Source organism: Archocentrus centrarchus, unplaced genomic scaffold (assembly GCF_007364275.1).
Source record: "Archocentrus centrarchus isolate MPI-CPG fArcCen1 unplaced genomic scaffold, fArcCen1 scaffold_26_ctg1, whole genome shotgun sequence".
Taxonomy (NCBI): Eukaryota; Metazoa; Chordata; class Actinopteri; order Cichliformes; family Cichlidae; genus Archocentrus; species Archocentrus centrarchus.
The window spans coordinates 5874491-5891593 of record NW_022060256.1 but is presented as its reverse complement, the minus strand read 5'-3'; the positions used below and the strand labels follow the sequence as shown (position 1 = coordinate 5891593).

Here is a 17103-nt window from a genome sequence, read left to right as displayed (position 1 = left end):
ATATATATCACCACATTAGTAAGCCCAGTAATAAAAGGTTCAGCGTGATTCCAGAAAATAGAGATGAGTAAATGTTGAAGTATTTACTCATTTCTGAGAACCTGACTTTTTATTTATTTATTTATTTTAATCTAACGTCTTTTTTTGTGTGTGTATGTTTTCAGTAAAGTCCACACAGATGGCTCTTCGCGTGAGTTCAAACAGTGACGGTGCCCGGATGGCATAACAGTACAATGACTTGGTTCAGCAGGAGGAAAAACGGGATGGTGAGGCGGAGGGGCAGTTTGACCTCCCACCGGAGGAGTGGCGTTGAAGGAAGGATGGTCCGGCAGATAGAAGCGGCATGCTGAGCGCAGCTGCTGTCACAATGCTACAGTCAAACTTACTCTAAGCAGTGGAAGTAGAAGCTCTTTACCTTCATGCCAGCGCAGGAGTGACGATAGGAACCAAACACACAAAGCCAAAGATCAGCAACACGGCGGTAAGTCTTTCACTGCAGTTTCACTTTGGACAGGTGAAACGTGTCCGGGCCCGGTGTACATGCGTAAAGAGGCGCTTTGGTGATACATCACCGTATTTCTCTTCATTTTCCTGCAGGTGCCTTCAAGAGTTTATAGACTTTTTCCTGCCTTGTGTTGCTTTAAATGCTTAACTTGATATATGATCACAATATCTGAGAGTGTGTTGCGCGTAAATGCGCAGGTGGTGTTTGTTTTGTTTAAGCCGTTTTCGTTTAACCTGATTTACGGTGTTTTCTGGGAGCCAAATCATCTGCATAGAAGTGTGAAGTTTCTAGAGTCTGATTGATCTTGCAGCGTTAATGTCAGCATCATAAGCTGCATTTATTTTGCCTTGTATTTTAAGTCTAAGCTTTAATAAACGTTTACACCACCAGCAGATGTAGCATATTCCTGTGATTCCTGCGTGTAAGACCCGCCCGTGAAAGACTCTGGAGCAGAGAAATGACCTCTCTGTTACTTTGTCAGGTCAAACATCAGCAGCCGCCCGCTCCTTTGATCCGCTCTGCTCAGCACATTCATTAAGGAGATTCATCACACGCGACCTGAAGAGATGAGTGGCGCCAAGAAGTAAGTGATTCCTTCAAGCGCTTTTTCATAGCGGAGCTAAGAAATCTTAAATTGATCAAGTGTAACACACCTTTGTTCATAAAGCTGCTGGTTCTTTAAGTTTAAAGTTCATTTAAAAGAAGGAAGTTATATCTACGTGTAGCTGCCAAAATTTTTTTCCATGTGTCTAGGCAGAGTTGGTCATTACCAAACCCTGAGTCCTTTAAGGTCAGTTTAAGTGAAGCACGTTAAAGAGTAAACCTGAACGCTTGGACTGTCAGGGTGGCAGGCAGGCAGGATGTGGACCCAAATGCAGGAGAAAACTGACATAAGCTTAAAGCAGTAATGCTGAGCTCTCAGAAAAATACACAGAGCAGCTGAACAGGAGCAAAGATCCAGAAACTAGGACTCTCAATACACACACACACACACACACACACACACACACACACACACACACACACACACACACACACACACACACACACACACACACACACACACACACACACACCAGGTAACTAGTGAGATGAGACAAAGGAAGAAAAAACTAAACACAGCACACAAGAGATGAGAAACAGTGATACACAGACTCACACATCCAAACTTCACACAAAGACAAAAAGGTAAACAAGCACGGAGACGAGGCTGACCTCACACAGGTGATGCTGAGGACAAAATCCACAGGCAAGACTGGAACAGGCAGAAAGGGATCTAACATCACAAGGACCAGAAGTAAAGATATAATAATAATAATATTATACTCAAAATACAAGATATAGAGAACTAGAACATAAATCACATCTCAAATCCAAAGATCACAAACCCACAAACACCGAAAAGCCTGGGACCATGAAACTGCTTTACATGGATTCTAGCATATAATTGTTAGGAAAGCAGAGTTACTTAAACACACTGCCTATGTTGCTCTGATGCCTACCAATCACAGCATATATATTTGCTTTATGTTTGCATTTTAAAAGCGGTTGGATGGATTTTTTTTAAAGTTTAGTAGGCCAGCTCTTGCTGCAGCTTTATGACTTTGCATTTTTCATGGCTGCAGTCAGAAACCCAACAGAAAAGCATGAGAAAATGCACCTGTAGTCACCTGCACAGACATTTAAAAGCAAAGCATATTACAATGAATCAAATCTGATTCATAAATTGAGCCAGAAAAGTGGCTTATTATCTCAAAACATTCCCGTTATCGTCATCTCTGGATCCATAGTTCCAACATCCTGCTGTGATCTGTGTTTATCTGCACCCAGTGGTGGAAATCTCTGGTGTGGTTTGTGTGAGTTACCGAGAAACAAAAACTTGTTTCAAACTTCAGCTCGTCAGACAAAAACCGTTTAACGTAAGCTGCAGATATCCTCTTACTGCGTGGAGAACCCCTTTTGAGTTTCAGAGTAATGTGATCTTCTCCTTTGCCCTAGTTGCACGAGGAATTTACCTTTACAAATCTGATCAGAGGTCAAGATACTTGATACGTGACCTGGATGCAGTTATTCATATGATGACTGCAGCAGATGCTGCGTACCATAGTGCAGTGTGGATGCCTTCGTGCTGTTTGATGTCTCCGTGGTTTGGACACACAGGAAACCCTCTCCTCTCCAAACAGAGAGGGAATACAGGAACACAATAATATCCTTTTAGCAGAACTTACAAAGAGCAGATCAGGTCCAATTCAAGTTGTGAGCGTGCATGATATGAAAGAAGCCCAGTTAAAGTTGGGTAAGAGTGCGTGGAGTGTGTTGTCGTCTGCATGTTTGGAAATGATTTTTCATTTTGGTCTCATGAGCCGTCACACATTCTTTCTACAAAGGTGATTTCTTACTGTAATCTTTGACTGAGACCGGACTGCTCCTCTGCCTGCCACTCTTGGTGTAAACGAGTGTCTCTGTGAATGCTTCACAAAGGCGATTTAATCCCTATGAACGAGTTCAGTGGTGTGTTTAAGTTTTAATTTAGAGTTAAAGAGGTGCAGCAAACTGAATCTTCAGTCGAAGCTAACCCCGTCCACAGTGAGCTGACAGAGTGCACGAGCACTCAGAGACTTTGCTGTGTTTGGACCAATAGCTTGACCTTTGTTTTTAGCACAAATGAAATACTGAAAGATGAAGTAAATGTTGGGATGATATTTGAAGGAGATGAATGTGTTATTAGAACAGAAAAAAAAAACTGCCTGGGCTCAGAAATCCGGTTCAGGCCTGATTTCAATCACTGATTTATGTTTTACTCGTGGCGTTCAGAAGACGTGCCCTTCGACATATACTCAGTGTAAGCTATTAAATACAATAATACTCGTGTTTCTAAATAGCAGAGCATATGACGGAAGATATAAAGGGTGTACATTTATGATCTCATAAGTTCATATGATATGAGACTGATCTTTAAGCCAACTTAAAAAAGGTTAAATAAGTTCAGACTCTGCAGGAAAAACCCACATCCCATCAGCAGAGGAATCAGTCAGTCGTTGGGTTGCTTATTTTTCATTATGCAGTTTAAATCTAGTAACAGAGCCTGGCAGATTATGCTTAACTCTTTTTCCTGATTACAGCCCAGTACTGAAAGTTGAGGCTTACAGGTTTTGGTTTCATGTCAAATACTCACAAAAACAATGAAACTGGAAACCCTTCAGTTTTTCCCTTAAAAAAAAAAGAAATTGCTCTTTTCTTCTTGAAATTCCTCTCTGCACATCTCCTGCTGTTCTGTAGGGAAACAATAATAATTCAGGGAAAGCTTAATGTGATCAGGGAAACGTGGTTATCTGTAGGTCAAAGGAAGCTGGGGGGGGAATGTGCTGCAGTGTTCGAGCAGAAGCAGATAAAGAAACTCAATGAAGAGTTTTTGAATTATAAGGTGAAGCTGTTGTTTCTTTGACATTAATTAGAGTGCAGCATGTGTGGGCTGTCAGCTCAGGCTGAATGAGGTTTGGCCTGTTATGTCCTCGGTTGTTCCATAGGTGGCAATGAAGGAAGTAGGAAAACCAGTGAAGTGCAGAGATAACAAGGCCTCGGGCTTTAGCTGTGGTTGAATCTGAGTGTTATTTTAAAGCTCCTGAGAAGTCGACTCAGAGCACACAGCATGACACATCACACCTAAAGCATGAGAAGTTTTTCTTGTTCAGTCCACCACAAACCGGGCTGTGTGGCCTTGGCTAAAAGGCCAATTAAGAAACAGTTTATTTTAAATGAAAGAAACATAAAAAGTTAAATTAACCACGGTGTGTGTAGTTGGTGCTGTCAGTGGTCTGAGTGAGTGCCTGACTGAAGAGATGGTAAATGCAGTGTTTAATGCAAGAGACCCAAATCCAAAAGAGCCTCATAGCAGATGAAGTCTGAGGGCTTTTATAAAGCACTCACACCCTGATTGGGAACAAGCTGCAGCTTCTCTGCAGTACCTGCTGGAAGGAGCTGCTACACACACACACACACACACACACACATACACACACAGGCAGAAAGGAAGGCAGGATGAACAGGGTCACCACACACAATATATCTTTATCAGTGTGAACATACCATAAAACAGGTGAAATTCAGCAGCTCATACTAGTGACTGCAGAAAGTGTTTGTATTGTTTGGGGAGTTCTTAATTCATATATCGAGCCAACATGTTTACATGGTGGCTGCTGAAAACGAGAAGCAAGTCTAAAAATGACTGAGTGCAGATAAATCCTGATAAAGAGAGACTGTAACTCAGATCCTTTGGCAGATTGTCGCAAACACACTTCTTCTCCTTCTGTCTTTAACTTTTCCACACAAGAAAAAGTGAAAGTATGTATGTGATGATTATGCAGCATGATGCAGTGAGTGGAGACAGTCCCCATCACATTTAGGACAGGAGGGAGAAGACTGTTCTGTAGCTGACCTTTAACCTCTGAGCCCTTTGTGCTCCTTCTCAGCCCCAAACCGTACTTACAGATGATGATGTTCATAAGAAATGTACATCTCCTCAATACACAGAATAACTGAATACAGATGGTTATTTTACTGCCTCTGCTGAGGTTACAAGAAGCTATCTATTAATTTCCAATAGTCCAATATGACATCTATAGATTTTATCGAAAACTTTGTCAGACGACACAGAAAAATCAAAATCAAGTACCAAGAAAATACTGCAAAGTCTACAAAAAGATCAAATCTTTTTTAGAGTTTGAAAACAACCCCTACACACACACACACACACACACACACACACACACACACACACACACACACACAGTTTGCCATTGTTTGACTTATCCAGTTTTTTGCTCTGAGATTTCTCCTCCAACATCATGGTGTTAATGTTTGCTTACCGTATTTTGGGACCGTAAGGCAAACTATCAATGAACGGGTCTATTTTCATACATAAGGCGCATGATAAAACATGTAGAGCAAAAAAAAAAGCGTCAGGTAAGTCGAACTTTATTCAACTCATTCACAGTAACTCAGAATATTGTTCAGTTGTAACAAATACAGAAAAATACTCACATTTTAAATTATTCATCTTCCACAAATCCATCAAATTCCTCATCTTCAGTGTCTGAGTTGAACAGTTGGGCGATTTCGGCATCAAGCATGTCGGGTTCCCTCTCGTCATTATCGAGTCAGTCTCGTTGTTGTTACTGTTTTGTTTTGGTTGCGGCACACAGCAACCATTTAATTGTTAATAAAAGGGCAACTTTTGCTGGCAATCTCTCGCCATCTTCTTCAACATCTTAACAGATGCTACAATATATTCTTTATTAATGAGGGTAAGAACAAGTCATTTCTCCATTTTATATATAAATAAGCCCTTCATAAATCCTGTGCACCAGTATATTTACTGATATAAACAAAGAAAAAACATTTAAAAAAAAAAAAAAAGGATATCCCGCTGTCACCGTATTTTGTGCACATACAGCGCTCGTACTGCTCGTGGCATCGCCTGGACCTCTCTGGCACCGAGGGGGACAGCACCACATAAAATTGGTTAAAGGTCAGTAAGCGCAACAAGAATTCATACATAAGGTGCACCGGATTATAAGGCGCACTGCCGATTTTTGAGAAAATTTAAGGATTTTAAGTGCGCCTTATAGTCCGAAAAATACGGTATTTTTTTCTGTGTTTGTGTTCTTTTGGTTAGAAACCAAGTAGAGGTAGATTTTTAGTAGAACATCCCATAATGGATGACATTGTCTTTTTATTTATATATGTCAGAAGGGCAGCAAAGAGATTTTAGAGGTTTTCAATTTTGCTTTGAAATGATTTCAAATATTAATAAGCAGAAGAAACTGATGGATGATAAAAACACTAATTATTTATTGTTAAAGTAATTGATCAATTAATTGCTCTGTGTGTAACAGTTAGGAGATGTTTCACTTTAGCACACAGGCTGGAAAGTAAGAACAGATGCTTTGTTTTAATTTTATGCTTCTTAAGGGCTTAAAAATATTCAAAAAAACCTGTTCACATTATGAGCCAAATGCACAGAGCAAAGATATGGAGAATGAAATCTCAGCAGAGGATCAGAAATCAGCTTGTGCTGTAACTCATGCCTGAATATTCGATGTTCAGTTTTATTTATGCAACACCAGTTCACAGTAATAGTTACTGCAAGGCACTTTATGTTGGCTCTACAATATTAGAGAGAAAACAGTCAGAAGATCCCCTGTGGGCAGCACTCGGTGATGATGGAAAAGAAGAACTCCATTTTAACAGGAAGTGACCTCCAGCAGAACCGGGCTCAGGGAGGGGCAGCGATCTGCCGTGACCGGCTGAGACAGAATGCTCTGCTGTTGGGGCACTTGAAGATATGATAGGGGCTTATCATTATCAATGCACTATAACTAAACACATAAGTTAAATCTGTGTGTGGGTTTTCTTTCTTTGTTCACAAACCCTTCTAGGCCGGATTTGAGAACCAAGCTTGGCACACAGGTACATCTCAGGCTCCTGAAGCTATTTCAGGTGTTATGGTGTCTTTTCTCATTGTGATTAAGTACATCTGTTTGCTAACGGCACGAACAGGCCAAACAATACTAGAGCATGGTCAGGTACTAGCATTTAAAAAGATACTGGACATACAGTTTTTACTAAATAGATAGTTTGTATCCAAAAAACACAGTTATAATAAAAAGGAATTCCTGTTTTTACGGTGCCAGGACCTCGGTAGGATTGTTTTGGCAAAAATAGTCACAGACCCATTTTTTAAACACTGAATAAGACAAATGATATAAAAGTTTTTTTACCAGTAAGAACAACTTACTGTATATGGAAAGATAAACAATTGTGTGAGGATCCTTTTGAATTATGTCAGAGATTTGGAGCTTGCAGAGAGTCAGTGGTGAAGGTTTTTTTTTCCTCACTTTTTATTTAGTGTTTTTCCCCCTGAGAATCCCTGCATTTTATTTGCTGGAATGTGTGTGTGTGTGTGTGTGTGTGTGTGTGTGTGTGTGTGTGTGTGTGTGTGTGTGTGTGTGTGTGTGTGTGTAATGGGATGTTTTGTTCAAATTAATGAATATTTTGTTGAGAATAAACACACATTTGATGTTAAAGACAGCAGAGTTTTTATTTGTTATCACTCACTTTGCATGACTGGGCATGCGTACTGTAAAGGCCACCATAAACTCTACAAGGTAAAACCTCTTGTTACCTTTGAGGCCAGTCAACCAGTAAATGAGACATTTTAATCCTTTTTAAATGTCAGTGTTTGTTGGGAAACAGTTGAGCCTCTTTGAGGTGAGGAGCATTACGTTTGTGGACTTCTTGGAGAGTGGCGGCGGCTCCAGCATGCCGGTCTGTTATGGGCTTGCGTGTGCGTGTGTGTGTGTGTGTGTTGTCACTTAAGTAAAGCTGGTGTAATCCTGTAAGGGAGGATGAGTACACAGACATGTGATGCCCCACTTGTTTCTTAGGTGGAGGGTGGTGGAGAAGGGGCTGGCAGGCATTACCAAACAGATGGAGAGGCTTTGTTGTGTGTGTGTGTGTGTGTGTGTGTGTGTGTGTGTGTGTGTGTGTAACTGATTAGATACTACATTTATTGATACTTTTTCTGATGGTTCTTCACCTGGATTAACACCTTGATTCAGTGTCTAATCAAAGTAAAGTGGAGCCAAAAGCACATCCGGATTTTATTGGGTTTAAGTCTTGGTCAGTTGGATGTTTGTTGCGCACGTCCAGCGCCGGTCACTCTGGGGATCATACTCAATTAGAGAACTTCCTGTCCTTGCCCTTACCCCCTCTGCCAGATTAAACCCATTACACCATACTTACCTACTGCACACTTTGTCCTCCGGAAGGACGACACACATTCTCAGAGTTGGGATAGTTAGCTTACTGAAAATTACAAGGTGCTGTAACTCATGAGTCTTTAATGGGTGGAGATGAGTGCCACCAGCAGCACCAGACTGAGCCCCAGTCCGAACTTACTGCAAGTGAACGAGCCAAAGCGCTATGGCTCCACGCTGTCGCTGGAGGAGAAGTGTGAACAGTCTTTCTTCCTTTTTTATTACTACAGGATGGAGGATGAGGCGGTGCTGGACCGGGGGGCATCCTTACTCAAGCACATTTGTGATGAAGAGGAGGTAGAAGGTAAGTTTACCTGTTCCAGTTCGTCTGTGTAGTTACCTTAAAAAAAAACAAAAAAAAGTCTTATTTTAATAGACAAAACAGAAATGTCAGGAAACCTGAGCAGAGAACCAGGAGTCTGGTTTCCAGTTTAATTTTTTTTCTTCAGTTTTTAAAACCTCTGAGAAGTTTCTTATTCTCCTCAGATGTCAGAGAATCTCTTTAAAGAGTCATTTGTCTGAAATCTATACTTAACTAAAAATACACACATATTAACGAATTCTTTTGCTTAAAAAAGTTTTTTTCAGAATCAGGGCACTCATTGAGAGAAACCACACGGATGCTATGTGTTGCGCGTACAACCTGATGCTCACCTATTTAGCGAGCTGGCACGAGAAAGATGTAGAACAGAGGGCATGTGACGCTGTGTTTACCTCACTGATCCTGACCAGGATGACAGCGAGGGGCAGGAAAACCTCGCAGCGTTGCTGCAGTGTCTTCAACATGCGTCATTAACAGTTTTAAAACGTTGATAGATGAACTGTAATCTACTCTCGGTGCTCTTTACAGGATCGGTGCCGTCAGAGAGCGTAGTCTTTTCTGTTATTTAATTTTGGATTATGTTTTTAACAAATGAACTGTACAAATATGTCTGATTTTAAATTTTAAATTTAGTAAATGTCGAAAGCAATTAAACAAATGCAGACTGATCTTTTTTTAGTTGTGTTGAATTCTGGATAACTTTGAATCCCAGATACTTTGTATCCAGGATTCTCAAAGACCAAATGACGTGCAAGCTACTGTCGACTCTTGGTAACATTCTGTGTTGCTCAGGGGTGCTTTAATACAGAAAATAAATGAAAATACATTAGTGTTCATTTAGGTCAGCCACAGTTTCATACTATGAAATAGCCACATAGAACAAGACAAGCATCAGTTTTAACTAAACTTCCCAACACTGGAATCATGGAATATGATGCCACCTAACTTTAAAAAACTATAGACCTACTCAACGACAGTTACCAAAGTAAAAAGATATCATAAGTTTTATATATATCAGACTTTTCAAATCTAGGAGTTAATATGATGTTATTATAGTGAACTAAAAACATTTTAGTTAAAAAGACAAAAACTTTGTCAGTTTGGTTACATTTGTTAGCACAACCAGCAGGAGGCAGATGCAGATGTTTACTGGGAATATCCCAGATGCTGTCATCTTAGCTCTGACTGAGCACTTTAAACCTTCTGTTTGTGAGCGCCATCTAATGAGAAAAAAGCCGGCTCGGCGGGGTGAGCAGACAGCGGATGAACGGCGGTGTCGTGGTCCTGGGTCTGTGACCCAGCGTTTTCTGTTGTCTCTGTTTAATTCCTAGTTTACTGCAGTTTTGCAGTTTAGAGTTTTTGTATCCTTTTCAAAGGGTTCTAGGCTGCCTTCTTTATGTTTCCATTCTTAGGCTTCGAGTTGTAGTTATTTGTATTTAACTCCTGTTTCTCCGTGTTCTCCATGTCATCCCTGCGTCCCTCTGTGTCCGAGTCCCTCGTCTCTTGTGTTCTGTACCTGGTTTTACTTCCCCCTGTTTCTCTGTGTTCCCACCTCCCTGTGTTGTGTCAGGTCTGCGTTTCCATGTATACTCACTTCCTGTTATATTTTGTGAGTCCCTTGTTCCGTGTGGATTGTGTTCAGTTTTGCTTCCCCTTGTCTCGTCAGTGTCATTCAGTTCACCTGTTCCCCCCAGCTGTTTCCACTCTCCCCTCGTTATCTCTTGTGTCTGCATCCTCCTCAGTTCTTTGTCATGTCGTTGTCGTCTCCCCTCCTGCTGTGTGTTCTCCTGTTCTGTGGTTCTGAGTTGCTTCCTAGTTTGTGTATTCCTGACCAGCCCAGTTTGGGGTCTTACACCTGCCTACCACGCAGGAGTACACGACATGTGGGGCTGCACTGTGATTCGTGAATCATGCAAAGCTACTGTAGCAGACTCTAAGAATAAAATGGAACAAAACTTTAAAGTTGCTTAGTTGTTACTCTGTGACAGAGTCGGCACTGGAATCTGCACAGCAGTGTCCCTGGTGTCTCAGCTGTGTGTGTGTGTGTGTGTCTGATAGTTTTGTTTTTCTCTCTCTCCCTGCCGCTCTCTCAGAGAAACAAAAATGGATGACATACAGCTGGACATGTAAACACTGCACACATTAATTCTGTTAAAGCAGCTTTGATTGAGCTACCAGATTATCTTTCTTTGACACCAGTTAGTGTGATTCGTCTCTCCTGCTGCTGAGTCACGAGTCAGTGAAAACAAATATTTATTTTTTTCTGACAAAGAAGCCAACAATCAACAATGTATTGTATGGCTGGAGTATTAGTATGCTGTCAGTGCTGCGTGGTGTGCTGCCGCCCCCCACCCACTGGTCTGGTTATGTCCCAGCAGTGCGGTTACTGGGGAAACTGGCTGTAGCGTTGCCTCTCCTCAGAAATCTGGTGAACTAAACAAACCTCCCGGCAAACACAAGCATTTGATTTCATTCACTGTGTGCTCATGGGCAGCCCCAAAAGAAGTTCTTCCACCCCCCCCCCAAAAAAAGAACAGGAAGTTGTTTCACAAAGCTGCTCTGGCAGTGTGCAAATCTTCCCTTCCAGCTCCTTGACTTGACTATTTTTTATTCCTTCTCCTTTATCAATGTCCTCTCATTCACCCGCCTCCTTTCTTGTTCTTGTTCAGCCTGTGCAAACGTCTCCTTTTTATTGCTCATCTTTTTATTAGCTCCCTCTGTCTCTTTTAGTGACTGTTCAGCCATCTGTGTCTCAGTTTTTTCTGTCATGTTAAGTCACAGCAACAGGAACATCTCCACATTAGACTCTGAATCCAGCACTGGTCCAATTATGTAACTGCATAATTATCATTTATTGACATTTAGAAGTTCCACACCAAACACAGGTGTTTGCAGGTAGTTGATTACACTTTTCTGAGCACTGCACGTGCATGTGTGTGTGTGTGTGTGTGTGTGTAAAGCTTGTTTTAATTGTTAGTTTTATTCTGCCTTTTAACTTACACCTTTAATCCGGGGGGAGTTTAAAATCTGACTGTTTTTGTACCTGGTTTATCCAGGTAGGCTGAGTTTCCACATTTTAATTTGACACTAAAAAGCTGAAGTTCACTTGAATTTAAGGCTTGTTGACCTTTTACACACAGAACAGACTTAATTTCCTGGTGCATCAGGGTCAAACTGGACTTCTCCAATACCACTGAGATTGTATTTAAGTAAGCTACCTTGTTTAACTTTGTAACTGCCAGCATGCCAGCACAGAAGTTCTTCTAGAAGCGAGCCTGGCCACTCAGCAGCCATCTTGCCCGTGCTTCTGGGCACTTCTTTCATTTTAACCAGACCACGGCCATATTTAAATGAGTAGGGACAGCGCCACAACTTTCATTTCAGTGGTCACTGGCCCACAATGCATGCACTGATTAAAAAGTTTGGTGTCTTTGACCCCACTGCAGGGCCAATTCTGGCCTGCTCTGTTAGCTGGAAACTCGGGTGGCTCAGAGTTTGGAGCAGTCGAGCAGGATTTCAAAGGTCTGAGTCTCCGTTCAGATTCTGGCATCTCCCCTCTCCTCTCTTCTTTTGTATGTGTTCTGTAACAGAAATGTACAAAATAAACAAAAACGTGAATAAACTAATATTTAAAAATTGATTGGAGCCATATGGAGGCAGCTGCAGGGCTGACTGTCTGCATGAAACATACAAAGGGGAACGATTTCCAACAGACTGAACAGAAGACAGAACAGCTGTTTTTGCCTGGCTGAAACTCAGGAACACATCAGTCATGATCTGTTGTTAAATTAAATGTGTTAGTGTAACCAAGGGGGAGGCTGGGCCAGGAGAGCCCTCTTAGTTATGCTGCTGGAGGACTTCCCATGATGCACTGAGCATTTCTCCTCCACTCCTGTCTTTTCACTCCTAATGTATTTATTTGCCACTCCTGCCTGAGTTGTAACAACAATGCAGGATAAGAAACTTACCAGCTGAGCTATTAATCAAGATACAGAGGGGACCTTGTATCAATAAAATAGCCGTTTAATAGTTGCTTTAACTTAACGGTAATTAAGGCCAATAGAAATAAATGTATAACACAGGAATCAAAAGAAATATAAAGTAAATAAACCAGTGACACCCCCCCCCCCCCCCCCCCCCCCCCCCCCCATGACGTGGTAACCCTTTCTGTATTTAATAGTGCTGCTTTCCAAGGCCTACATTTTGCTCATCTGTGAACCTCAGCAGCTAATGGACCCCAAGCGCCACTCAAAAACCCTCACATGGCTTTATAATTGTGTGGCTGCTATCACAGCGGTGGTCCATTTTGCCTGATGTGCTTATCAGTTTCAGTGTCCCATGATGGTGTAATATTTCGGGACATTTGTAATGTTATATTGTTGCAGTAGAGTGCAGAATCAGTAAATACGAGACCCGAGTTTAGTCTGTTTTCTGAGATTGAAGGCTTGTTTCTTAAACTACATGAATTCTCAATTTTGATTTTTTTTCCCCCTTCTTGGCACAGAATCTCGGGATTGTTGATCTTGTGTTTGTGTGTTATCATGTAAACATGGGATGTGTGGCATATTTGCTGAACCAAAAGCACAGAGGGCAGCGGGTGATGGTGGATCCATCTCCTTTTTTTCCTTCTCTCTCTGTTTTCCTTCATGTCTGACAAGCTTTTAATTCACCGGTTCTCACAAAAAAGTAAACATTGAAACATTAAGGGAACGTAACTTATAAAAATGAGTTTAAAACAAACCACACATGTGGCTGACCTGATGGGCTGAGGAAGGCTGTCCTAAAGTTTAGGTGTGGACATCATCTAACACAGTAAGAGTCGGTATCTGCTTAATGTTACGTTTCTCTTAAAAGTCATCAGAAAAAGGTAAAAATTGCCCACAGACAGACGAGCATGCAGCTCGACCAACTAAAATATCTCCTTTGTTTTACAGACCCCTTCACAAACTGTTGGTCCTCTTTGTCTCTGCAGTAGCTGGTTATGGTGAACTGTTGGTGTCACTGACTTTAGATGAATCCCTTAAAAAAAAAAACACAAGGCGTTGTGGTACGAGTGAATAATGAATACTGTTGTGCTTCAAGAGAGGTCATTGTTTGTTGTGCTGAGGGGTTCAGCCACTTCCTGTTTGGGTCATGTGCCGTGCTTGGCTCAGCCGTGCCCGACCTGCTCCAAAGGAAACATTTGACACTGATCGCTTTTTGTTCCTGGAGCCTTTTTGGTGTTTTTCCTCATCACAAGGTGCTGAAGATGATAGGCTTGTATCAGCTTCAGTTAAAAGTTTGCAGGTATGAGAAAAAAGAATGAAAATGATTGGTTCCTGTTACAAAGAGTAAACACCTGAAGTAAAAAACAAATATTAGTCTGCTTAAAAGAGTTTGAGCTTATTAACCACAGTGTCCATTATGAACAACACAGTGGATTTAAAATCCACCAATCGAATGTGATCGAAGTGCAGACTTTCATCTTTAATTCAAAGGGTTTTACAAAAGTTTAGCATTAACTCTTTAGGAATTATATATATTTTCATACATAATCCCTCATTTTCAGAGGGTCAAAAGTAAAAATAAAATTACATTTACATCCCATTTTCTACTGTACTGTAACAGAAAATGAATGAGTCAGGATTTTCTCTGCAGAGGAAAATCTTTGGTGCTCCAAAGTGGGAGAGAGCCAAGAAAAGTCACTGACATTATAATAAAGTAATTTTATGACCACATGTTTATCAGAACGTTCTGAGCTGGAAGAAAATTGAACATGTAACACTCAGGTACTGTATGTGTGACTTTAATTAAACCTGGAACTCTACATTATTAATAATAATAAATTAAGGTTCAGTAACTGAGCTAAAAATCAGCCAAACGATCAGCAGTTCTCTCGTTACACTCTGTCTACCTTCTGGATGTGCAGCATCGCACGGTGACATGAACTTCACATCCATACCAGCAGCCTGTTATCAGCAAACAGTACGGGCTGCTTGGTGTTACTGACCTTAAACCTTTTGCATGCAGTCATGCAGTCAGTGGTAGCTTTGCTGCTATGTGTGATTTTATGTGTCCAAATATGTGTTTCGACGGCTGCCACCGTTACCCTGCTGTGCTGAGCCCTTTGACTGAACTGAGGGGTAGGGTCCTGCACAGTTTCAGTCTTCAGCAGCAGTGGTCCCATCATGATTATGTTATGTAAAGGTCAAATATTGCTAAAATAAAAATAGATGAATATATGGAGTGGCACTAAGCTGAATGAATATTAATTTTGAAGGGAAAATAAACATGGGATAAACTCCAGCACAACTGCAACCATAAAATGAGTTTTGCTGCCATCACGCATGTTCAACTTCAGTCCTGTTTTCTTGTTGTTCTTGACAAAGTTGTTATTGTGGAGTAAAGCTAAACTAAACTAAAGCGAGGTGTGAAGAAACTAGACTTTGGAAAGACAAAGAAGCAAAATCGGAACTAACAAAACCAAAAATATTCAGGAAATTGGTCACAGTTGAAGAATTAATGTGTTCTGTTAATGCTGAGCACAGTTTGATACAGTTTAGAAGTTTGCCATTCAAAGGTGAACTTGGATAGATTTTTGCCCGAAGTGTCATCGATATGTGACAGATCTGCTCCACTGTTACGCCGTGAGCTCTACACTTCAACACCTTTGAGTGGAAACATTTTCTTTATTCTCAAAGATTCTTAAAATTGCATCAACATCAAAAGAACACAGTAGAAAAGCAACAGTAGAAAAATGTCACCTCCATCTACTCTGAACTTCTGGAAAATAAGTCCCTGACAAACACACTCCATATTATAAGATAGTTTGTATCTAATAATAGACAAAAACTGGGGTGGAGAGCTTTAACTTTTATCAGCATGAAATGGGGGATAAACTGCTTCAGTGCATTTAGTACATATGTCTGGTTTATTTTAACAGTTCATAACACTTTAACTCTTTATTACCCTCATTTAAATAATTACAGTGTTGAAGTGAGGGGTGCATTCACAGGCTGATCAGTTTGTCATTTCTGCTCTGACGTTTACCTTTGCAGCATCCCGGTGCTCTCAATTTGTCAGGATGTTGCGTGTCAGAGTTCATCTTCCTGTTTGTTTTATCTACAGGTCACCACACCATTTACATCGGCGTGCATGTGCCCAAGAGCTATCGACGTCGGAGGCGTCACCGCCGGAAAACCAGCCACAAGGACAGAAAGGAGAAGCTGACAGAGAATGCCTTTGACAAGTCGGACACAGAAAACAACGATGAGGCCAGCAACAGCATCCTCAAACCTCTCAGTAAGTTCTGATGGACTCGGTGTCAAGGCTGATTACGGTTCATGCCTGTCTTTGCTAAAGGCTGCTCTATTTTCCAGAAAAAAAGCCTCTGCAACTCCTCGTGACCTGAGCAAAGTTGCTGAGTCCACTTAGTGGCCAGAAATAGCTTTGGATGCCCTGTTAAGTGACAAGTCTGCCTCGACAGAGGAGAGTGGATTTTCTTAGGAAGTAACGGCTGATGTGATTGCAGTAGTGCTGATACGAGTCTGTTGAGTACACGGAGTGCTGCTGTGGCTTTGTCCTTGATTTTAGACATAAATGTGTCTTTTTGGGGGGGGGGGGGGGGGGGTGCGGGTTTGGTAGCATGCATCCTGTGCGTGCTAGTGTTGGTTTTTTTGGCTGCTTTGACCTTTTTAGGAGTTTAAAGTGCAAAATGCCCCCAGGCTGCCGAGATCAGCGGCCGCTCGGACAAAAAGCTCCGTCCAGTTTTGAGGAAACTGTTAAGAGAGGCGGGTTACACTGGGTGACTTAAAATGTTGAATGTTAAAGTGTTAGCCCAAGTCTTCCTGGTGTCAGCGTTTCTCAGTCACTGCTGTCTTCAAGTTAAGTTTGGGGTGGAGCAAAACTAAAGTCACTCATAGCATTAAGGAAGGCTTTAGTGATGAAGAGAAAAGTTGAAGAAAATCTAAAGACTTCTAAAACTCAGCCAGGTGAAACAAACTGAGAGGAAGCACCGTGTTTTAGTTCAGAATCACAGACTTACATATTTGCTTCGGTGATGATGGGAATCCTCCGACAGTTTTGGAGAAACAGAGGATCGTAATGCTGATCACTCCTCTGTGAAAACGGCTTAAAATGTCTTTGCTTTCTGCCAAATCTAATAATGAGGCAGACCACTGTCATTTCCAGAGAATGATGTAATTTTACCCGTGCCTGCATGCACATGATGTGACAAGAGGACTAAAGCATGCCAGAACTGGATTTCACAGTGTGCACACATCACTCCATGATGGGGATTTTCATAAATCCAATCACAGAATAGATTACAGCACGGCCATCTGGTTGATGCTACTGATTGTCTTCATGCATATTTAGCAGAAATTGTGAGTTTTACAGATTTTTTTTTTAATCACCCTCAGAAGTATTGAACCACATGGCCTCAAACTGATCTGTAATTGGCTTTCATAGTGGACGAATGA

General features: G+C 41.3%; 1 protein-coding gene across 8 annotated transcripts in view; it reads left to right on the top strand.

The window, feature by feature from the left end:
• Positions 1–1041: 1041 nt before the first annotated feature.
• slc4a4a (solute carrier family 4 member 4a) overlaps positions 1042–17103 on the top strand; it is a 64082-nt gene continuing 48020 nt past the window's right edge. For 2 of the 8 annotated variants that reach the window (XM_030723510.1, XM_030723509.1), the window contains exons 1-3: positions 1042–1088; positions 8553–8626; positions 15752–15925. In XM_030723510.1, the coding sequence (XP_030579370.1) occupies positions 1072–1088; positions 8553–8626; positions 15752–15925 (265 nt within the window). In that variant the 5' untranslated portion in view covers positions 1042–1071. Of the gene's footprint in view, positions 1089–8291; positions 8627–15751; positions 15926–17103 lie in introns of those variants that run through there. The other 6 variants (XM_030723507.1, XM_030723506.1, XM_030723511.1 and 3 more) reach the window with 6 other exon arrangements.